The sequence below is a fragment of the Giraffa tippelskirchi genome, chromosome 11 (genome assembly GCF_054371585.1).
Source record: "Giraffa tippelskirchi isolate mGirTip1 chromosome 11, T2T-mGirTip1v1.2.pri, whole genome shotgun sequence".
NCBI lineage: Eukaryota > Metazoa > Chordata > Mammalia > Artiodactyla > Giraffidae > Giraffa > Giraffa tippelskirchi.
Window position 1 is genome coordinate 91,700,856 of NC_137285.1, and position 25,164 is coordinate 91,726,019.

The window sequence follows — 25,164 nt, forward strand, 5'->3', positions numbered from 1 at the left end:
CAATAAATTAACCATATCACCACAGACGTACTGACCAGCAGGAATGCCTTACCCTCATGTTTTTAATTGTTAGATCATTCTGTCTGTGTATCACTAAGTTTTATGGCTTTGTGCGCATCTAGATACTGTATCATGAAAAAGATGGAGTAAATTGTCGATTTGGTTGTTTCAGAAATGTGTGATCACCCAGAAGAAAATAATGGTGTGATTTTGGGTGGGGTTTTTTTTTTTTTTTTGGCAAGAGGCAGTGGTTGTTTTTCTTTTGGCAATGCATATGATAAATTTTGACGTTTTAAGGATGCTTGTACATAATGGGTGCATACCACTTTGTTCTTGGTTTGTAAATTAACTTTTATAAACTTTACCTTTTTTATACATAAACAAAACCAAGTTTCTTAAGGCTGCCTTTGTATTCTCTCCTGTACCTCTTAAGCGTTGAACTTGGACTTCTGCAGCAATAAAGCAGCATTTCTATGACACACACAAGGTCATTTTTTAAGAAAAAAGAATGCACAGAGTTGTTACATTTTTAAGTGCTGCATTCAGATGACACAGTTACTCAGAATTCTCTAGTTTGAATAAATTCTTGCAAAGTATCCCTACTGTAATTTGTGATACAATGCTGTGCCCTAAAGTGTATTTTTTTTTTTTACTAATAGACAATTTATTATGGCACATCAGCACGATTTCTGTTTAGATAATACACCACTACATTCTGTTAATCATTAGGTGTGACTGGATTTCTTTTACAGTTATTAAAGACTCGAATTTCTAAATCTGCAGACTAAAACTTTTTAAAATTAAAAAAAAAAAGCATTACCACCACTCAAATGATTGAATGAACAATCCCAGAAATCAAGTCAGATGTTAACTTTCTGGCTGCCTTTAATAGAGTTGCAAACCAATACTGGCAGAGAACACTTTTTCAATACATTGAAGACTCAGAAATATTATATATTAATATCTGCGCCTCTACTGACCTAATTGGTCAAAAGAGCTTTGTGTGGCAGAAGCAAGGGGTGGGTGAAAAGGAAGTGGGAAGAAGAAAAGGAGAAAAGCTGGAGGGTACTCAAAGCCCAGGATTCTTCAGAAGCTAGGCAGCATCCAGAGTTGGCCCACGGGATGGAATCTGAGGTAGATCAGCTCTGGTGACCTCAGCAGGACCTAGTTCACAGGGTCACTAGAGTGTCCAGTGGATGAAGGAAGCCTCAGCTGGTGACACAGGGGTTAGCAGTGTCTGAAGATTCCAGGTTCTGGGAGAAAGAACAAACACTGGAGAAGTGGGTAAACACCACGGACCCAGCACTTCCAGGGACAACACAGGAGGGACCCTCATGCAAGACTGCACGCATGCTCAGTCGCTTCGGTCGTGTCTAACTCTTTGCAACCCTATGGATCCTAGCCCACTAGGCTCCTCCATGCATGGGATTCTTCAGGCAAGAATACTGGAGTGGGTTGCTACGCCCGCCCCCAGGCATCTTCCCTACCTAGGAATCGAACCCATGTCTCCTAGGTCTCCTACACTGGTAAGTGGGTTCTGTGCCACTAGCCACCTGGGAAGCCCCCGTGCAAGACTAATGACCCGCAAATACCCAAAGCTCTGAAATGTCAGTGTGACCACTCTTTAGGATCCTCTACACCCAAGAGTAGTGGGATGCAAGGCTTCGCCTGAATTATGGGACAGGGCCACAGTCATACCTGGAGGCCTTAGCAAGAGGCTAGAGTCCAGGGCTTGTTGGGGCAGGGTCGTCCATCCGTCCCTCTGCAGGCAAGGGTTGAGCCTTGGGATCTAAGGAGAGGCCCCTCTTAGCTCTGATGGGGGCAGTCAGCTCTCGAGTGCCCTTTTCCCGAGGACGACGACGAGAACCGCATCTGCCAACTGGCTGGAGACACGGCGCCACCGTCGGACCTGGCGACAGCGGAGGGGTCTGGCTGGTCTTCCGTGAGCTGCTGCCGGCGACAGCATCAAACTGGGAGGACGAGCAGGAACCCCGGACAGGCAAGGGGCGCAGGGACACGGCCCGCACAGGGGCTCTGGGGTAGGTGCCCTGGCTTGAAGACACAGGCTGACGCGGGCGGGCGGAGCGGCGAGGCGGGTAGTACTTGGGGCCCACCGTTTGCACCTCCCTCCAGGCGCTCAGCTCCCGGCCGCCCGGCGCCGCGGCCTCGGCGTGGTTCACCACCGCCCGGTCCTGCCCGCGTTTCCACAGCTCATAGCGCTCAGGCTGCAGGATGCGCACGAAGGCGTCCATGGAGAAGGCCACCTGCGCCTCGCCGCAGCTGCACTGCGAGGCCGCTTTGCCATAATCGATCCAGCGCGGGGTGGCGAAATTGATGGCCTCGGCGCAGTTGAAGCCGTGGTTGAAGCCCGAGTGGTAGCCGTAGGGGAAGGTCACCATGAACTCGCCCGCCTCCTGCGTGACCCGCCCGAAGGGGATGCCGTTGTCCCGGAGCACCGTGGGCGAGATGAGCGCCGCCTTGTGCCGCAGGAAGGCCGCGCAGCCCCGCGAGCTGCCCGGGAAGAGCTCGCCGGCCAGGCGTTCCAGGCGCCGGCCGTGCTCAGGCGGCACCGCGTACCAGGTCTTGGGCTCCCCGAAGTGCAGGAAGTTGATGCTGTAAAGGTCCATGTCCTCCGTGTGCCAGGCGAAGGCGGTCTTCCACATGCCGAAGTACAGGTAGGGGGTGTTGACGCCCTCGATGACCACCCCGCACTCCTGCTCCAGCAGGTCCTGAATGGTTCCCAGGTGGCCCAGGTTCCACTGCTTCGTGTTTTCATCAAATAAAGAGCCACTGATGTCCGCGCCGTATATTGGGGACTCGTACAGGCGGGTTTTCCAATATTTTCGCTCCAATTCCTCAAAATCGGAGTAGAATGGAGTCTGATACTTTTTCGTATTTGCTAAGTGGCGGTACTCTGCCACGGTCATGGCTTTCTTCTTTTTGTGGTATTGAGTAAACACACCTGCCCCCCCGGAGACCACCTGCTGGAGCGGAGAGGCTATTAAGATGTCATTGATATCGTCGTAGGTCTGTCGGGCTTTCCATCCCTTGGGTGGAACTATCTTAGCCAAGCCTGCTCGGTGGGCCCCTTGCGATTCTATGTAAGCAATGTATTTATCAAAATCAGTAAACTCTTCTTTGGTTGGATGAAATATCATTATGCTACAACTTGGGTTCCGGCCACAATTGGACTTCATAGCTTCCATTAATAAGAAACAAAGTGCCAAGTTTTTCTGTATATTCTGGATAGGTGAGGATGCTGGAAAATGTTACGTTTTCAAAAACAGTTTGAGGATCTATGAGTCAGAAGGAACGCCCAGTGGACTTTAATACAATGAGCTGATGGTACTGCTTAGGCCTGCTGCTTCTCCAGGGGAATCCAGTCTGGGCAGAAGCTTTGCTCAGGACTGATGGTGGCTGAGCCTGCAAGTCTATGATATTTCTCAGTTGACCTTCGGCTCTGCCCTCTTGAGGTATATTGAATTACCCAGTCCTGGACAGATATCTCAAACGAAGTGTCTTCAGGGTGGTGTTGAAAAGAAAACCTAAAATATATATATATATAATACAGAAAGGTTGAAAACTAATGTTTGGAAAATGTTAATAGAGAACTGCAAATAAAACTGTATCATGGAATATAATTGCATGCTCAAATAAAGGCTAAAATTTCACAAGACTGACAATATAAGAAATGGTATTGATGTGGAACAATGGAAATTCTTCTGTTCTAGTAAGGAGAATGGAAATCATTACACTCACTTTGAAAAACAATTTGGACAGTACTATATCTACTAACATTGAACCCTTTTGCTATGATTCAACTGTTACCACACGCCTAGGATATGTGTATGCCTATGCACTGAAAGTCAAGTCCAAGAATGTTCAAAACAACATTATTTCTAGTAACTAAACATTGGAAACAACCCAAATATCAATCAACAGTAGAATGGATAAACACATTTTAATATATTCATATAGTGGAACACAATACAGCAATGAAGATAAACAAGAATTACATGAAAATATAGGCATAATTCTATAAACGTGAAACTAATTATCTAGGCTCAAAAGAATACCTATTCTATGCTTCCATTTATACAAAGATAAAAAGGAGGCAAAGTAATCTATATTAGAAGTCATAATAGTGGTGAAGTGGTGAACTTTGTGAAGGAGAGAGGTTATGAGTGGAGCTATGAGGAAGTCTCTAGAGTAATATGAATATTCTGTTTGGAACCTGGGTAAACACAGCCTTCAGAATGGTTCATTGTCATAATTCATCAAGCTATAATGATTTTCACAGATATCTGTGAACTAAACTTTTAAAAATTTACTTAAATTAGTTAAATAAATATATTTAAAAATAGAGTTTAAGGTGAAAAGCATTAAAGGAGTCAGAGCTATTATAACAAAAGGAAAAGGAAGAGTGATTGAAAATAAATGAACTAAACATTCAACTGAAGAAGCTAAAAAATAGAAGAAAGAAACTAAAAAAGTATATTTAAAAATTAAAAAAATGAGAGAAGAACTAAAAAAATAACAAAGAATAAAGAAATTAATGAGAGATAACACATACAAAACAGAGAGTTGCTGACCAAAAGTATTCTTTGAAGAAATTAATAAGAGCAACAAATCATGGGAATAACTGAGCATGAGAAAAGGAAGAAGGGGACTTCCCTGGTGGTACAATGGATAAGAATCCACCTGTAAATGCAGGGGACACAGGTTCAATCCCTGGTCTGGGAAGGCTGCACATGCCTCAGAACGACTAAGCCCATGCGCCACAACTAGTGAGCCTGCCTGCTTCAACAACTGAAGCCCACGTGCTTCACGACGAGAGATGCCACTGCAAAGAGAAGCTGGTGTGCTGCAACTAGAGTATAGCACCACCTCTCCGAAACTAGAGAAAGCCCACATGCGGCATTGAAGACTCAGAGCCACCAAAAAGAAAATAAATTTTTTTTTTTTCCAAAAGGAAGAAGAGGAAAAAAAGTTACTAGGAATGAAATAGGGCACAAAGCTAGTAACAGCAGAGAATTTTGAAAATCTCTAAAGAGAATATTAGGAGCAACATGACAGCAAAAGTTTCCAAAGAGAGAAAAATAATTTTCTAGAGAGGAAACATATCCAAAATGGATCCAAGAAAAACTAGAAAGCTTGAATATTCCAGTACAAAGATCTGGTTCAAAGTATGACCCTTGAAAGTTCAGGTGACACATCATTTTATATGTGAATCTAGAAAATTTTCAAGAAACAGTTAACTCTTATTATTCAAGTTGTTTCAGAGTATAGGAAAAGGTGGAAAGCTACTCAGATGAGGCTATTCTCATCTCTGATAGCAAAATTAAATAAAAGACAATAGAAAATAAAGCTATGGGCTATCTTTGTTTATAAGCATAGATACAAGCATAAAATGGAATGTTATCCAATGAAATACAGCAATACAGTAAAATAATAATAACATCATGACTAAATAGAATGCAAGAATGATTTAGTATTGGAAAATCTAATGGTATAATTCAGAATATTAACAAAGGGAATGAAACATATCATCATATTGTAGGTATCCAAAAAAAAAAGCATTTGATGAAATGCAACATCCATTTATGATTTAAAAATTCTTACTTGCAAAGCATCAAGGGAAACTTCTTTTGTAAGATAAAGAATTTTAATGAAAAAAAATAGCAAGGATCATTCTTAACAGTGAAACAAAAGTAATAGTCTCATTAAATTTAGAAGAAAAAAAAAGATGTATCAGCAAACTATTTCATTGACCAATTTCAATTACTCTTTTAATACTGTTTCCTAATCCTCTTACACTCCCCTAATTCCACCCTCTAAATATTCTATGTCACCTTCCCTGTCCTCAAACTTCAGGCCTACCTACTCCACCCCACTGAGAATCTTTGGAATGTCCTCAAAGTCCCTACGTGATCTGGCCCACCATCACCTCCTGACCTTACCCCTTTCTACCTTACTCCTTGCTCTCTCTGTTCCAAACACATTCCCGGCTGTGTCTCAAAAAAATGCCAGTATACTCCTAGCTTCTCCCCTGCAGAAGGAAAAGGCGACCCACTCCAGTATTCTTGCCTGGGAAATCCCATGGACACAGGCACAGGAGCTTGGCTGTGGAAAGAGTCAGACACGACTTAGCGACTAAAACGATGACATGAAATGTCAACCTGTCTCCTTCTTCCCATTTCTCTCTTCCAAAATCTCCTTCCTTCTCAGTCCCTAAATTCCACCGCTTCCAAAGTAGATGAACTTGCCCCCTTATCTTCCTTTACTGCTCCCAACAGAGCACAATCTCATTGATTTTCTACAGTTCTCTTTCAGCACTTGTCATTTCTATAACAGCAAGCATCACCTTCATTTGCACTTCATTTTGTCGAGCTCCTCATTAAGCATGTTCTGTACAGTATCTCATTCAAACCTCACAACTAGTCTATGAAACTGGTATTATCGTTATCCCCAATTTATGGAGGAAAAAACCAAGATGTAGAAAAATTTATATTTAACTTAATAGTTTGTATTCTCAATCTCTAGTTATTTCTATACTTATCTTCCATAGGAAAGTATTTTGAGAGCACTGTCTATGTCTCGATCATCATCGTATTTTCCAAAAGATCTTGGTACCTTACATAGGGCACACACTTCAAAAATTTTTATTAAAAAAATAAGTAAAATCATTGGCACACGCTACAAACTCTCTCCTCTTACTTACATCTCATCTGTCTTCCTACTCTTGGATAAGATAGTCTCCCTTTCCAGAGTTAATGTTGCTATTTAAACTCCTTAAATTGACACCTCCCACTCATTCCAAAACTAAATAAATAATCACTATCACCTTTGTCTTTCTTAAATCATCAGTCTCTTTGCTGATTTAGGCGACTGTCCTTTCACCTTCCTTTCAATTGTTGTTGTTCAGTTGCTCAGTCATGTCCAACTCTTCCTTTCAATACCAAAATATAAACAAAAATAATCTATGTTCACAAATACATTTCCTCATCTCTCGTCTTCTGATTGTAACCCCACTTCTCCACTGGAATCCATCTCTAAATCATCAAATTGTCTCCCAAATACTGCTCCAGGAGTTATAGTTTATCTCTCTACATCACAGGGCTTCCCTGGTGGCTCAGATGGTAAAGCTCCAGTCTGCAATGCAGGAGACCCGGGTTCAATCCATGGGTTTGGAAGATCCTCTGGAGAAGGAAATGGCAGCTCACTCCAATAGTCTTGCCTGGAAAATACCATGGATGGAGGAGCCTGATAGGCTATAGTCCATGGGGTCACAAAGAGTCAGACACAACTGAGCGACTCCACTTTCTCTTTCTCTACATCACTGATTCATGGAACACCCCCTTCTTCCTCCTAAAATATCTCTCACCTCCAGGGCATTGATAATCCTCTTAACTCTCTCTCTCTCTTTTTTTTTTTCTGCTTGGTTCTACTTTTTATACTACATAAATGCAGACTTATGTCAAAGTTCAATTCTCATTTCTCTTTTAACTCCTTTTACTTCCCCCTTTAAATTTCCTTTTTATGTTCATGGCTTTCCTTAGTATCACTCTCCCTATCCTTAAAGATATCATTTATTGCTATAGCTTTCTCTAAGAGCACTGACTTTCTCCCAAGTTTCTGATTTGCTTCTCCTGCCACTGAGCGCCTGAAAATCAACTCGTTTAGTACAAACTGATCATCTTTCTCCTGAGACTAACTTCCTCCTTTAGAAGTCATTTTTTCCAAGGATGGTAATACAATTATCCTAGTTACTGTTGGCTATTCATCTCCCTCTCCCCAGACATACAGTCAGTGATGTCAGGGGACCCCCTGATAGTCTACTATAAAGCCTTAGGGACATCTGTATACCCCAGGGAAGCTTCCTGTGCTCTCCCTCCTTGTATAAGACCCCAAGGACCCAGCTTGCCTTCCTCTCCTACTTATAGTTGTCACCACTCCACTAGACTCTGAGGATCTACAAGGACCAACATTACCTGTATCACATGATCATCTCCCCATCTCACATCGATTTTTTTGTTTAATTTTTGGTTGCGCCCTGCAGCATGTGGGATCTCAGTTCCTTGACCGGAGCTAGTGCCCCGTGCATTGGAAGGCAGAGTCTTAAACACTAGACTCCCAGGGAAGTTTTCACCCTAACTTTTTAATCTTTAAAATTTTTCTACAATGATTTTATTTAAAACTCTTGGTTTGTTTTTATGAATATATAATCAAATATTGCATTCTTTCTATCTGAAAATTTCCTCTAAAGAAATGAAAAGAGAAAAGTGAAACAATTTAGAAGACGAATTAATGTCAAATATTTAAATACCATGTGAAGTGTCTTTCCACTAATAAACGATAAAATGCTGACGATGAGTATCACACAGGCCCTCATTTCTTATTGAATTATTAATAGACAACTAAAATAAGCTTTGAGTTGATTGCTTTGTATTTGTTTCTATTTTTTTGGCTGTGCCACGAGGCATGCAGGTGTGTGTGCTAAGTCACTTCAGTCATGTCCCACTCTCTGTGACCCTATGGACTGTAGCCCACCAGGCTCCTCTGTCCATGGTGATTCTCCAGGCAAGAGTACTGGAGTGGGTTGCCATTCTCTCCTCCAGGGGATCTTCCCAATCCAAGGATCGAACCCCCATCTCTTATGACTCCTGCATTGGCAGGCAGGTTCCTTACCACTAAGGCCACCTAAGAAGCCTGCCACGAGGCATGCAGGATCTTAGTTCCCTGGCCAGGGACTGAACCTGTGCCCCTGCAAAGGAAGCTCAGAGTCCTAACCACTGGACTACCAAGGATGTCTCCTGTATTTGTTTTGTAAACTAAGTTATTTCCTTTTTTATATTTCTAAGGATCCTAGGAGGAATGAGGCTGGGCTAACATCTATATAAAACCATCTATGTAAACATTAGTCTTCAGATAATGAGCATCCAAAAGAAACACTCTGATTTTGTAAGTGTAACTCTGTGCTCAAATCAAAACTTCTCAGAATTTGCAGGTGCACTGACAGTGATGCTTCAGTGCTCCAGACGTATGCTTTCTCTCTGGCTCTCAGATGGCTGCTTGGACTGTGAGCCTGCCTCCACGTTTCTTGCAGCTGCAGTCACAAGGACTAGGTGAATATAGACGCTTTCATTTCAGATACTCTTCCATTTTACCCTTATTCTTGGTATTCCCAAGTAACACAGAAATTCTTCATCTAAGGAAACTTGACAATTCTGACAACTGAAGAAGAATATTTTTATCAGAATAATTAGACTTAATGGATTTCTGGAAATTAGGAAGTCTTTAAAAAATAATTTCTCCAAGATTTCCTGGGGGGTGTCTGTGTGTCTGTTTTAAACTGAGAAGGTGAGAAGTGAAGTTAAGTTTAATAATCCCTCTCACTGTGGCCACTGTCTAGATTGCTCACAACAATTTAAGGACAGCAGGAAAGCTTTCTTGTCTTTCATGTTGCATGCATATTTCAAAGTTATTATTCCAGATAGAGATTGTTGACAAAATGCCTCAAGCATTAGCCATTGTTTCTGCTGACAGTCAATATCTAAATGATTTGTTTAATAAATTTCTTCTCAAGTTATAAAGTCTACTTACCATTTATTGAAAATAATTATAACCATAATATTTGACAGCTAAATAAATTCTATTTGATGGGAGATAAGTGACTCAACTTTCTCCCATTGTTGTACAGTTATTTTTTTTACTTTTCCATAATTATTACTCATTGATAAATATCTTATATTTAAGTACTTAGATCAATATATAGAGTAAAATATCAGTTAAACAATGATATTCCTTGGATTAGATATTTAGAAATGGAATTACCACATTGCAAAGTTTAAACATTCTAAGATCCTTAACTCATATTGCCAAAATTTTCCAGAAAAACATCACTTTACATCCTTACTATTAACTTTGCTCTGAAAAAAATCTTTTAATAATTTGTAAGTGAAAAAGACTAGTTCAAGTTTTAAATTATACTTCTTGGATTACTACTAAGATTGATCTTTTTTTCTTCAATGAATGTTAGCCATTTGGATTTTATCATATGCACTGGTTCATATCCTTTGCCCATTTTTCTCTAATATGCTTCTAATGTTTTGCTTAATCTATTTATGTGAACATTTTACATATTATGTGAATATCTCACATATTTTACATAGTATATGAATATTTTACAAACTGCTCAGATGAATATTTTACATAGTAAACCTCTTGTTGGATCTAGTTATAGTTTTTTCCCAGTTTGCCAATTCTTAAATTTATATTTAGTTTTAAATGATTTTTGACATTCATTTCAGTCTTATTAAAATGTTGAGTCTGTTTTTCCTACGTAATGCCTTTCATGTCTTTTAAGTTTAGAAAGTTATTTCCCCATCCAGAGGGAGATAAATATTGCCGTATGAGTTTTTCCTTTTTGTATGTTAGTTCAGTTCAGTTCAGTAGCTCAGTCAAGTCCAACTCTTTGCAAACCCATGGACTGCAGCACGCCAGGGCTCCCTGACCAACACCAACTCCTGGAATTTGCTCAAACTCATGTCCATTATGGAGAAGGCAATGGCACCCCACTCCAGTACTCTTGCCTGGAAAATCCCATGGACGGAGGAGCCTGGCGGGCTGCAGTCCATGGGGTCACTGAGTCGGACACGACTGAGCGACTCCACTTTCACTTTTCACTTTCATGCCCTGGAGAAGGAAATGGCAACCCACTCCAGTACTCTTGCCTGGAGAATCCCAGGGACGGGGGAGCCTGGTGAGCTGCCATCTATGGTGTCGCACAGAGTCGGACATGACTGACGCGACTTAGCAGCAGCAGCAGCAGCATCATGTCCATTAAGTCGGTGATGCCATCCAACCATCTCATCCTCTGTCGTCCCCCACTCTCTTCTTCAATCTTTCCCAGCATCAGGGTCTTTTCAAGTGAGTCAGTTCTTCGCATCAGGTGGCCCAAGTATTGGGGTTTCCGCTTCAACATCAGTCCTTCCAATGAACACCCAGGACTGATCTCCTTTAGGATGGACTGGTTGGATCTCCTTGCAGTCCAAGGGACTTTCAAGAGTCTTCTCCAACACCACAGTTCAAAAGCATCAATTCTTCGGTGCTCAGCTTTCTTTATAGTCCAACTCTCACATCCATACATGACTACTGGAAAAACCATAGCTTTGACTAGATGGACCTTTGTTGCCAAAGTAATGTCTCTGCTAGTCTCTGCTGTCTAGGTTGGTCATAACTTTTCTTCCAAAGAGCAAACATCTTTTAACTTCATGACTGCAGTCACCATCTGCTGTGATTTTTGAGCCCAAGAAAATTAAGTCTGTCACTGTTTCCATTGTTACCCCAACTATTTGCCATGAAGTGATGGGACCAGATGTCATAATCTTTGTTTTTTGAATGTTGAGTTTAAGCCAGCTTTTTCACTCTCCTCTTTCACTTTCATCAAGAGAATCTTTAGTTCCTTCTCACTTTCTGCCATAACGGTGATATCATCTGCATACCTGAGGTTATTGATATTTCTCCTGGTAATCTTGATGCCAGCTTGTGCTTCATCCAGCCCAGCATTTTGCTTGATGTACTCTGCATATAAGCTTAATAAGCAGGGTGACAATATACAGCCTTGACATACTGCTTTCCCAATTTTGAACCAGTCTGTTGTTCCATGTCCAGTTCTAACTGTTGCTTCTTGATCTGCATACAGGTTTCTCAGGAGGCAGGTAAGGTGGTTTGATATTCCCATCTCTTGAATTTTCCAGTTTGTTGTGATACATACCGTCAAAGGCTTTAGTGTAGTCAATGAAGCAGAAGTAGATGTTTTTCTGGAATTCCCTTGCTTTTTCTACGATCCAATGGATGTTGGCAATTTGATCTCTGCTTCGTCTCCTTTCTAAATCCAGCTTGAACATGTGGAAGTTTTCAGTTCATGTACTGTTGAAGCCTGGCTTGGAGAATTTTGAGCATTACTTCATCTCTCAGAAAATACTAAAATGTCATTGACTTTTGGAGGTACTCTCCCCTCCTGCATAGTCTGGTTCTTTAAACCTTCTTTTTCTGTTGGTTCGTTTTGGCTTCTTTTAGGTTCAAGGCTTTCCTCAAATGTCTGGCGGTCCTTAGTAATAGGGTCAAATATAAGGGTATGGCGCCCAGAACTTATTAGAAGCTCCGGGTGTGTGGATGGTTTTGGTGACTTATGCTTCCCTGTATGGTGATCTGGCTGGGCTGTTTCCTGACTGAAGCTCTGATGCTGGTATCTCTACAACTGGTGATATTCAACAGTAAAGAATCTTCTAATCTTCCCCCTGAGGGGACAGGCCTGGTTTCTCCACCAGGCAGAAAATGGGTCTTGAATTTTCTAATATCCAACTGGGGAGGTTCAGTAAATCAGCCAGTTTCCCCTTTGACAGCCATACTCCCAGTGGTTCCCGGAAATTCCCAGTCCAGAGAACATCCTTTTCAGCCACTCTAGACAATGAAGCTTAGTTTTCTGTCAGGGTGAGATAGCAGTTTACTCTGCTGCCCAGAGGGGGAGGGGCAGAATCTTAACTGCTTAATCTTAACTGCTTAATCTTAACTGCTTCTAAGACAGACTTCCAACAAATCCCCCTTAGCCCCATTTTAACTGTCACATCCAGAGGTACCTGGTGCCATGAATTTCTGCTGCCTTTGGGGTTCTTAGAGACAACTGAGCTGCTTCTTGACTTTCACTGCCAATTTCGGATTCAGCTTTCCAGGGTTTGACAAATCAGTTTCTACTTGTCCTTCTGTTTTCTAATTTTGCTTCTATATTATCTCCTTTGCCATTTTCTTTGTGTATATATATATATATATATATAATTTTAGTTTTTATATACATAATTTTAGGTTTTTATTTTTGGCTGTGCCAGGTCTTCTGTGCTGCATGGGCTCTTTTGTTGTGGAAAGCAGGGGTTACTTTCTAGTTGTGGTGCGCAGGCTTCTTATTGCAGTGGCTTCTTTTGTTGTGGGTTCTAGGGTAAGCAGGTATCAGTAATTGTGGCGTAAGGGCTTATAGTTGCTCCAAGGCCATACGGGATCTTCCCAGAGCAGGGATAAACCCATGTCTCCTGCATTGGCAGGTGGATTCCTTACCACTGAGCCACCAGGGAAGCCGTTTATTACTTCTTAAAACAAAGATCCTGTTATTGTCACTCCAGTAGAGTTTTGGAGGGAACAAAGTAAATGTTTTTAAAGCACCATCTTTATCTTGTTTTCCCAACTGTCTCTCCCAATAGTTCCTAAAACTAACTCCCAGCTTCAAATACACGCCCTTCTTGTCTCTCCTTCTCTCAATGCAATGCTTAGTCGCTCAGTCGTGTCCGACTCTGCGAACCCATGGACTGTGGCCCTTCAGACTCCTCTGTCCATGGGATTCTCCAGGCAAGAATAATGGAGTAGGTTGCCATTCCTTCCTCCAAGGGATCTTCCCAACCCACGGATCGAACGCAAGTCTCCCGCATTTTAAGTGGATTCTTTCTGAGCCACCAGGAAAGCCCCACTTTCTTCTCTCACTGTTATCTAAATTATGATCCCTGCCTTCCAGACAAGTCTCCTGCTTGAAGGATCCTTCTGCGTGTGTGCACATCGCTTCAGCCGTGTCCAACTCTGTGCGACCCTATGAACTGTAGCCCGCCAGGCTCCTCTGTCCATGGGATTCTCCAAGCAAGAATACTGGAGTCGGTTGCCATGCCCTTCTCCAAGCGATCTTCCCAACCCAGGGATTGTACCGGTGTCTTTTGTCTCCTGCATTGACAGGTGGGTTCTTTAACCACTAGTGCCACCTGGGATGCTCCAAACCTGCAAAGCCTAGGTGTTGGTAAAGACTGTCCTCTACACTCCACGAGCACTGTTTGTTTGCACCGTTTATTTGGTGCTTAAAACAACTGTTGACGTGGGAACTCTCCAGACTGTTTTACTTGAAGCTAGCTTGCACCTTCAGTGGGCACTTAATAAATCCCTTCTATGAGATGTGCTTGCTTCTTTCTCTGAGATACCTGCATGTTTCTGCTCCACAAGCTTCTACATTCCCTTCTTGATAAGTTGTGTGGAAAAGAGAAGATGAAAAGTTACCTTTCCTGTACACTTTTAATCCCAAATGCCAATATTTGATGTGGACTCCCTAGTAAGGAACATCCAGGAGTGTGGACATAAAGGAGAATGACACATGATGGGAAGTGTCAGGCATGAACAGCATGGCAAAAATACTGATCCAGTCGAACAGCAGAAATTAAATCATGACAAAGACGATGAGTTGGTCTTTAAATCAGCAACTTAAATGTCTCGTAATGATTTCATTGTGACATGTAATAAATTGAGCCTGGGAATATTAATCTCAGAGACTTCTCTCCTTACTTTGCTCTTACATGGATACTGTGGCAATCACCGTGGTATCTGGCAGTCAGGCGGAAGTCTTCTTGAACTCATATCTCCATGACACAGCCACTCGAATTTTAATTCTAACACAGACTTCTTTGAATTGTCAATAAACTTTTAATATATTTCTTGAGTAGTATATAATCCTAATTCTTGGAATTCTCCCAGAGATTCCATAAAACCACTGAAAAACAAACTAAACCCAAAACAGAATCAACTTCCTTTGCCTAAGAGTAAATTCTCTAGGCAATAAAGAACGCTGACAAATACTCTTCCTATCCCTCATTCCCACTCCTCGAAGGCTTACTGTTACATATTTTACCTGTTTCTGGTATTTTGTATTTCCAGTATTTCTAGACTTTGCAGTTTTAGATATTGTGGACATAAACTATAAAAGACATGGATCTAGTTCTCTTTTGCTCCATCCCAGCACACTCAGACTTCCCCTACCCCATCCTCTCATATAGTTATAACCAATATTTTGGTTAAGTCAAGTCTGAAGTTTTACCACACAATCTTAGATACAGCTGAATCATGTAGTGTACCATGATTGCACTGCCTTTCATATATGAAATGTTCTCCTATAGTTAATTAATGCCTAATTTCATTTGCTTAGTTTTATACATATTAATTCATCCCCAAATTCATTCCCAGTAGTGTAAATCTCTTCTAAATACATAAGACACTTCAGGTACCAAATCTAATTTCTCTTTTCAGAAATATTCTTCCTGGAGCCCTCCATATGCTTGCTTGAATCTGGACTGGTTAGTCTTTAGGCTGTTGCACAGACTGTATCCTGGGGTTTCTATTCACTGAAATTCTGGGTGTTCTTTTTCTCTGTTAGTTTCTCTAATCTACCCCTGACCCCCATCTCAATCTTCTTTCCTGGTTTATTTTCTTGGGTTGGTGGAGTATCCATCAGGAGCATCCTTGGAAGCATCATTAGACAGAATCTCCAAGAGGAACAGAGAATAGGGTTTGGTGACTGTGCACCCAGGAAAAACACCCAAATTATCCAACCACCTATATATTCTATACCTTCTCTGGTCAAAGACCCTGAGCGAGGGACATCATTAGCTAAAACCTATGCCACGGCTGCCTCTGAAAGCTCAGTCTCTCACCATCCTCCTCCAGGGACACATCTTGTGCAAAACTGACTTCCACACATTTCTTCAAATTGAGCGCTTCCACGGAAATGTCTGATTGGAAGAGCTACGGTCGTGTGCTTACGTCTTTGCTACAACAGATACTGGATAAGTGACTTACCACTTGGCAAGGCAGGGGTTATAATGTGGAAATTTCCTCAGATACAAAAACAGAATTCTGGCCACAGATGTAACAACTGTCTACCAGAATCTGCATGTCTGAAAATGTCTGTGCTCTACCTTTTTCTTTCAAGATTCTGGAGACAATGTTCCATTGAATTACAGCTTCTAGAAATCCAAAACCCATCTGCTTTCTGATGCTTTCTGTGCAACCTATCTTCCTTGAACACTTTGATGATTATTTCTTTGCTCCTTATTTTCTGAGATTTCATCAAAATATGATTGTCTTTTTTTGCCAGTTATTGTGTTAGATCTTCTGATGTAAATTCTTTGTTGCTGAGAATTTTCTTATTCCATTTTTTCTTTCCACTATATTTTCAGTTTTCTCTCTCTGGAAATATAATTTGTTGGATATGAGACCTCCTGGGCTAATCAATTTTCTTATTTTTCTCTTATTTTCCATCTTTGTTCTTTTATTTTTCAAGCCTTCTAGCAATTATTTTTAATTTTCAGAAATTCTTTTGGTTCTCTGAATTCCTTCTTTATATTTCTAATAGTTTTCATGGCTGCAGATTTTTCTCCTCTTTTGAAATATTAATAGGGCTTTTTTTTTTTTAAGTTTCATTTATTCTCTACACTTTTGCAGAAGGCAATGGCACCCCACTCCAGTACTCTTGCCTGGAAAATCCCATGGATGGAGGAGCCTGGTAGGCTACAGTCCATGGGGTCGCGAAGAGTCGGACACGACTGAGCGACTTCACTTTCACTTTTCCCTTTCATGCACTGGAGAAGGAAATGGCAACCCACTCCAGTATTCTTGCCTGGAGAATCCTAGGGATGGCAGAGCCTGGTGGGCTGCCGTCTGTGGGGTCGCACAGACTGAAGCGACTTAGCAGCAGCAGCAGCATTCTCTACACTATGTCGGCTTCCCTCTGAATTCACCCTTCTAGGATGTTTTGGTTTCTATTTTTTCATGTTAAATGCTTTCCTCATACTTCTAATTACTCTTGGCTTATATTTAAATAAGAGTCAGGCACTAGAGAGTTGGGTTTGCTATGTATGACTGGAAAGATTTGCTGAGAATATTCTAATTTCCTCTGGGAATGGGGGCAACTGACAGTGTCTGAAGGTGAGGGTATAATCAAAAGACTATAAATTAATGCATCTATCTCATTTGAAATTGGGGCCTAGGATTTTATGGTGTCTTAATTTTTTGTTTCTGAGAAACATTAAAAATAAAGAAAATAGAATATATAGCAAAACCCTGCATTCCAACCAGCCATAATTGACATCTTATTATTTTATCATATTTGCTTCAAGCGGTTTTTTTAAACAGCTTTATTGAGATGTAATTTACATAACAAATATTTCACCCATTTTAAGTGTACAATTGAATGTTTTTTTGGTATATTTCAGAGCTGTGCAGCCATCATCACAATGTACTTTTAAAACATTTCCACCATTCCACATATAAACCTCATGCCCATCTGCAGTCACAGCCAATTCCCACTCTTGGCTCCAGGCAACCACTAATCGACCTTCTGTCTTTGTAGATTAACCTATTCTGGACATTTCATATAGATGGAATATGTAATATTTTGTGTCTGGCTTGTTTCACTTAGCATGTTTTTGAGGTTCATTCATGTTGTAGGCATGTTTCTTCTTTCTATGGTTGAATAATATTCCATTGTTATGAATATACCATATTTAATTTATCCATCCATCAGTTGATAACATTTGGGTTGTTTTACTCTTTTGGCTCTTATGAATAATGCAGTTATGAACATTCATATTGAATAGACATGTTTTTATTTTTTATTTTTGTACAGATACCTAGAAGTGGAATTGCTGGGTCATACAGTAACAAAGCTAGTGAAGGTGATGGAATTCCAGATGAGCTCTTTCAAATCCTAAAACATGATGCTGTGAAAGTGCTGCACTCAATACTCTTATGAATAATGCAGTTATGAACATTCATATTGAATAGACATGTTTTTATTTTTTATTTTTGTACAGATACCTAGAAGTGGAATTGCTGGGTCATACAGTAACAAAGCTAGTGAAGGTGATGGAATTCCAGATGAGCTCTTTCAAATCCTAAAACATGATGCTGTGAAAGTGCTGCACTCAATATGTCAGCAAATTTAGAAAACTCAGCAGTGGACACAGGACTGGAAAGGGTCAGTTCTCATTCCAACCCCAAAGAATGTTCAAACTACCATAAAATTGCACTCATTTCACATGCTAGCAAAGTAATGCTCAAAATTCTCCAAGCTAGGCTTTAACAGTACCTGAACTGAGAACTTCCAGTTCAAGCTGGATTTAGATGTTCAAGCTGGATTTAGATGTTCAAGCTGGATTTAGGAAAGGCAGAGGATCCAGAGAGCAAATTGCCAACATCCATTGGATCACAGAAAAAGCAAGAGAATTCCAGAAAAACATCTACTTTTGCTTCATTGATTACACTAAAGCCTTTGATGGTGTGAATCACAACAAACTGTGGAAAATTGTTCAAGAGATGGGAATACCAGATCACCTTACCCGACTGTCTCCTGAGAAACCTGTATGCAGGTCAAGAAGAATCAGTTAGAACGAGACATGGAACAATGGACTGGTTACACATTGGGAAAGGAGTACGTCAAGGCTGTATATTGTCACCCAGCTTATTTAACTTATACGCAGAGTCCATCACACAAAATGCTGGGCTGGATGAAGCACAAGCTGGAATCAAGATTGCCGGGAGAAATATCAATAATCTTAGATATGCAGACGACACCACCCTCCTGGCAGAAATTGATGAGGAACTAAAGAGCCTCTTATTGAAAGTGAAAGAGGTGAGTGAAAAAGCTGGCTTAAAACTCAACATTCAGAAAACTAAGATCCTCGCATCTGGTCCCATCACTTCATGGCAAACAGATGGAGAAACAACAGAAACAGTGACAGACTTAATTTTCTTGGGCTCAAAAATCACAGCAGATGGTGAATACAGCCATGAAATTAAAAGACATTTGCTCCTTGGAAGAAAAGCTGTGACAAAACATAGGCAGCATATTAAAACACAGAGATATTACTTTGCCAACAAGGGTCGGTATAGTCAAAGCTATGATTTTTCCAGTAGTCACATATGGATGTGAGAGTTGCACCATAAAGCTGAGCACCAAAGAATTGATGCTTTTGAATCGTGGTGCTGGAGAAGACTCTTGAGAGTCCCTTGGACAGCAAGATCAAATCAGTCAATCCTAAAGGACATCAATCCTGAATACTCATTGGAAGGACTGATGCTGAAGCTCCAATACTTTGATGCGAAGAGCCAACTCATTGGAAAAGACCGTGATGCTGGCAAAGACTGAAGGCAGGAGGAGAAGGGGACGACAGAGGATGAGGTGGTCGGATGGCATCACCGACTCAATGGACATGAGTTTGTGCAAGCTCTGGGAGATAATGAAGGACAGGGAAGCCTGGCGTGCTGCAGTCCATGGGGTCACGAAGAGTGAGACACGACTGAGCAACTGAAGATGATACAAACCATATGTTTAACGTTTTGAGAAACTGCTATACTATTTCTCCAAAGTGCCCACAACATTTTCAGTTTCCATCAACCGTATATGAGGGTTCCAATTCTTCAATATCCTCACCAACATCTGTAATTGTCCTTTTTTTATATATAGCACTTTAGTATGAAGTTGTATCTTATTTTGATTTGCATTTCCTTAACAACATATGATGCTGAGCATGTCACTATCCTTATTGGCCATTCACATATCTTTTTTGAAGAAATTTCTATTCAAATCCTTTGCTCATATTTGCATGTGTTATAATTAATTGAGTTGCAAGAGATCTTTATATGTCCTGATTATAAGTTCTTTTTTGAATGTATGATTTGCAAATATTTTCTCCCAGTCTGTGATTATCTTTTCACTTTCTTAATTGCATCTTTTGAAGTGCACGAGTTTTGAATTTTGATGAATCCAAGTCATCAGTTTTCTTTATTGCTTGTGCCTTTGGTGTTCTAGCTAAGAAATTATTGCCTAGCTCAAAATCATGGAGATATATTTCTATGTTTTAAGTTTTATAGTTTTAGCTTACACTTAGGTCTATGATTAACTTTGACTTAGTTTTTGTGCATGGTGTGAGGTTAAAAAAAAGTGAAAGTAAACTTGCTTAGTTGTGTCTGACTCTTTGCGACCCCATGGACCATAGCCTACCAGGCTCCTCCATCCATAGGATTTTCCAGGCAAGAGTACTGGAGAGGACTGCCATTGCCTTCTCGAAATATGGTGTGAGGCAGGGATCCAGATTCAGTTTTGTTTAAGGATATCCATTATTCCAGCAACATGCATTGAAAAAGATTATTCTTTCACTGTTGAAATGTCTTGAAAGTTTTGTTGATTCTATTCCATTTAAGTTTACAGTTAGTCATTAAACTATATATAGCTGTCCCTATACTAAGGGCTTGATCATTGAAACTTTGCAGTGAAGTTTTGAAATGGGGAAGTATGAGTTCTCCAAGTTTTTTATTATTTTTCAAGACTGTTTTGGCTATTTTGAGTCTTTAGTACTTCTATACCTTTTTCAGGATAAACTTTTTTTCCTGAGGGAAAAAAGCCAGCAGGAATTTCAATAGGGAATACACTGGACCCATATAGAACAATTGGGGGAGTATTGACATCTTAACAATATCATTTGCTGATCAATGAATATGGAATATTTTTTCATTTAGATCTTTTTTAACAATGTTATGTAGTTTCCAGTGTAGAAGTCTTATATCTTTTTTGTTGAATTTATTCTTAAGCATTTTATTCTTTTTGATATTGTTAATGGAATGTTTTCTTAATTTTCAGATCTTCCTGGTGTGTATAAATCAACTGATTTATGTATATTTATCTTGTGTATCCTGCAATCTTGTTGAACTTATCTGTTGTAGTAGTTTAGTCATTCCCTAAGATTTTCTCTATATAAAATCAAGCTATCTGTCAATTAAAGAGTTTTCTTTCTTTTCAACTTGGATACCTTTTCTTTCTTTTTCTTACCTAACTGCCTTGACTAGAATCTCCAGTGTAATGTTGAACAGACATCCTGAAGGGTCTTCTTCCTGGTTCAAGTATTTTTAAACAGAATAAATATTTCAGATGAAGTGGAAATCCCTTTCAGATTTAAATCCCAAATCCTAATCTCCTTCTTCTCCGCAACCCCAGAAACAACAGCTATCATGAATTTGGTGCATTTTCTGTCTGTGGATGTCTTTTGTGTGTGTCCAGGTGGTTCAGTGGTAAAGAATCTACCTGCCAATACAGGAGATGCAGTAATGATCCCTGGGTCAGGAAGATTTCCTGAAGTAGGAAATGGCTACCCACGCCAGTATTCCTGCTGGGATAACCCCATGGACAAAGGAGACTGTCCATGGACAATCCATGGCCTGGCAGGCTACCGTCCATGGGATCACAAAAGAGTTGGACACAACTGAGCAACTGAGCACACATGCCCATGTGTGTGTCTGTTGCGGATCCACATATACAGTATTGTTTCGTGTGTTTGCTATTTTTATTTTGTATAAATGATTTTATACCAAATATACTAATTTTTGTAATTTTTAAATTAACAGCTTCAAGATGCATTCATCTATGTACATATATAGTCTGTCATAAAAAAACTTTAATGCATTTCTCTATTGATGAATATTCAGATCACTTTTTTATTGTAAACAATGCTGAATTAAAAATCTTATTTACATGTCTCTTAGTAATTATATGTGAGAATTTATTTAGGTTAGATACTTTGGTCTTATTTTTTACTGATATAGAAACTATACTTTGTAGTTTATTAGGCAACGTCAGGTTGCTTACCTGTGGATTTTCCTAATTAACACAGTCACTAGCACAGTAGGAGAGTGTATTTCTCTGTATCCCCAGATGTATTTGATAATGTCAAATTTTTAGTTGCTGGTGATTGGATTGGCAATTTATCACCTTTATATTCTTGTTAATATTAATGTTGTGTGACTCATGATTTTTCATTGATTTATTGGCTTTTTGTGGGTTTTGACAATTACATTATATCCTTTGCCCATTTTTTCAGTCAGTGTTTTCCTTTATTGATTTGTTCTTTAAATATTTAAATGATTGAGATACTAATTCTATGTCTATTGGATGATTTGAAATATCTTATCCTAGGCACCACCTCCATTTCAATCTGTTTATGGTATATTTTTCAGGTGATTTCAAATTTTAAATGTAGCCTCATTTATTACCAGAGAAGGCAATGGCACCCCACTCCACTACTCTTGCCTGGAGAATCCCAGGGATGTGGAGCCTGGTGGGCTGCCATCTATGGGATCGCACAGAGTCGGACACGACTGAAGTGACTTAGCAGCAGCAGCAGCATTTATTACTATTTTCCATTATGGTTTGTTCCCTTATATCTTGTTAAAGTATCCACTGTTTTGGAGTAACAAAGATTTTATTTTCTTTTAGTTTCTCTTTTTCATATTAATTTGTTTCAACTATTTAGAACATTTTTGTTGGAGGTAGGGATCTATATTGTCATTGTTGGGTTTTTTTTGTAGAAGTCCCATTGTCTATCACCATTTTCCCACTGAGTTGGAATCCTCCACTTTCATATGTCAAGCTTAAAGATAAGAATGGAAACTTTTTATTCAAGTCTTTAATTTGTCCATTCCTGTGCCAAAACTATATTGTCTAAATTACTATAGCTTTATAGTTAGTATTGTTAACTGGTAAAACGAGTCCTGAAGTCCTTATTCCTCTTTTTCAGAATTAATTTGACTAGACTAGTAAAGTTACACCTCAGTATTCATCTTAGAATAAACTGTCAAGTCCTATAAAAACTCTGATTTAAATTGAAACTGAATGAAGTTAAATAAAAATTCACTGTAGACATAGCACTCCCTCCTATTACCTTGTATGCTGCTGCTGCTAAGTCACTTCAGTCGTGTCCGACTCTGCGTGACCCCATAGACGGCAGCCCAACAGGCTCCCCCGTCCATGGGATTTTCCAGGCAAGAGTACTGGAGTGGGGTGCCATTGCCTTCTCCGATTACCTTGTATAGTCTTCCATTTATTCAAATCTTGTGTGTATTTCAATCAAGTTTAAAAATTTTATCCATAAAGATATTTATCTGTTTCTTCAGATACATTCTAATGAACTTTGTTACTTTTTAGTATAATTTTTTAGTAATTTATAGTCATTTTTTCTATTAATTTTTTAATTGACCTCTTTTCAATCCTCATGCCTCTTATCTCCTATTGGTTCTATCAGCTTGACCACTGATTATAGAGACTTTCATACAGCTAATATCTAATGAAAATATACACAAAAATTATCTCCTCTTTTCCAGTAGCCATAGCTTTTTTTTTCAACTTTTTTGGTTTATTCTGAGCTGATTAGGAACAGAAGTCTTATATGATTAGACATAATCTCCAATAAAATGTTGGATATTGACTGAGTTAGCATAATTCTAAACTCATCTCAGATTTTAATGAGTGGTTCTAAATTCTATGTTACATCCTATCACTTAATCTGAGGTGCTTTTGAGAATGACAGATTGAGGGAAGAAAGGCATAAAATAGGACCCCACTCATTGATCAAGTAGTTGAAAAGCAACATAGACTATTTGAGTGAGGCAATTTAAAAACTGACCTAAAGGGCATAGATCGAACTTTGTACTCCCAAACTGCAGAATATGATTTTTTTGAGTACTATGGAAATTTAGCAAAATTGACTATAAAACTCTGGCCATAAAACAAGTTTTAACAAATGTCAAAGTAGGCAGAACATATCCTCTGACCACAAAACAATAAAGTCAAAAATCAATATTAAAATGATAGAGAAAGCTCTGTATTTTGTAAAATTAAAAATGTATTTCTAAATAAAACTTGTAATCATAAATAAAAATAAAATTAGAAAATACTTTAAAGTAAATGAAATCCTAAAGAAATGAATATCCTACATTTCAAATCTAGGGGGATACTAATGAATAGTATTAAAAGGAAGATTTACAGGCTTAAATAAATATTTAAGAAAAGAAAAAAGACTGGAAAATTAAATGAACTCAGCATCCACTGCAGAAAGTCAGAAGCACAGCAAAGAAAGTAGAACAAAGGAAATAGTAAAAAGACCAGAAATTGATGAAAGAGAAAACTAATATAAAGAAGATGAACAAAACCAATAGTAGTTTTTTGTGAAAAGTCTAATAAAACCAACAAACTCCTGGTGAAAATGGTAAAGACCAGAAACAGAAAGCACAAATAATCAATATTAGGAAAGACAAAGAAGTCATTGCTATAGATGCTAGAGACGTAAAAAGAAAATAAAGACAGTAAAAACAACTTTAAGCCAACATATTTTAAAATTCAGATGAAAAAAATTCTTAGAAAAATATAAATAGCAAAATTGACAGAAAAAGCGACAGAATGCTGAGTGTATCCATAACCAGCAAGGAAAATGAAGCAGTAATCAAAACTCTTTTCACAAAGAAAACTCTATGGCTACACCAGCAACTTTTACCAAATATTCAAAGTAGTAATTCCAATCTTATAAAAATTTTCCTGAAGAATAGAAAGACTATTTCCCAACATATCTTATGATACAAACTGTATGTACACGTCTCCAACAAGGACGTTATAAGAAAGGAAAATAAAAGGCTAATCTCACTGATGAGCATAGATGCAAAAGTCCTAAACAGAAACTGAGTAAACGGATCCCTACAATATATTCATCATGACCAAGATGGGTTTATTCCAGGAATGAAAGGTTAGTTGATACTTAAATAAGTTAATATAACACAAACAGATTAAAAAATAATCTTATTAGATGCAGAGAAGTGTTTGATAAAATCTGCCATTCATTTAGCAAACTATAAATTGTAGGGAAATTTCTAATTGAATAAAGTGCATCTACCCCAAACCTTCAGTAAACATCACACTTAATAATTAAAAGTTCAAAGTTTTCTCTTTCAAAGCAGGAAAAAGACAAGGATGCTTGTGACCACTTCTTTTATTCAGTATGCCCTGGATGTCTTTTTTTTTTTTTCCAAGGAGGGGAGGGGAGTATCCTGGATGTCTTATGCCATGTAAGGCAGCAAGGAAAAAAAGGGAAGGGTGGGGGGGAAACAAAGCTGTTGTTATTCCTAGAAATGACTGTGTATGTAAAAAATCCAAAAGAACTATGAATGAACTATCTTAATTAATAAAAGAGCTTAGAACAGTCTCTGAATTTAAAACAGCAATATATAAAAAACAATTATCTTTATACATACCAGCAACTAACAATTAGACAACTAAAATTTAAGATGCCATTTACAATAGCATTAAAAATTAAACAGTATCTAAGGCTAAAGCTCACAAAAATTTGCAAGACTTCTATGAAGATAATATAAATTTATTTAAGAGAACTTAAAGAAGACTTAAATAAATGGAAAAGACATAATCTGATAATAGATTTGAAGACTCAATTTTGTAAACATCAGGTTTTAAACTTATCTACAGATTCA

At 39.0% G+C, this 25,164-nt stretch overlaps 1 protein-coding gene and 1 long non-coding RNA gene across 5 annotated transcripts in view; one reads left to right on the forward strand and one right to left on the reverse strand.

Moving 5' to 3' along the window:
• Window positions 1-860: 860 nt before the first annotated feature.
• Window positions 861-25,164, reverse strand: part of LOC145527436 (lysine-specific demethylase 4D-like) — a 29,653-nt gene continuing 5,349 nt past the window's right edge. For 2 of the 4 annotated variants that reach the window (XM_081545471.1, XM_081545472.1), the window contains exons 3-5: window positions 20,687-20,748; window positions 1,699-3,545; window positions 861-1,253 (exon numbers count right to left, since the gene is read on the reverse strand). In XM_081545471.1, the coding sequence (XP_081401597.1) occupies window positions 1,719-3,206 (1,488 nt within the window). In that variant the 5' untranslated portion in view covers window positions 3,207-3,545; window positions 20,687-20,748 and the 3' untranslated portion in view covers window positions 861-1,253; window positions 1,699-1,718. The remainder of the gene's footprint in view (window positions 1,254-1,698; window positions 3,546-20,686; window positions 20,749-25,164) is intronic. The other 2 variants (XM_081545470.1, XM_081545469.1) reach the window with 1 other exon arrangement.
• Window positions 12,625-21,392, forward strand: LOC145527439 (uncharacterized). The gene is made up of 3 exons (XR_014069752.1): window positions 12,625-12,735; window positions 13,562-13,773; window positions 17,673-21,392. It is a non-coding gene; the product is annotated as an uncharacterized LOC145527439 (long non-coding RNA).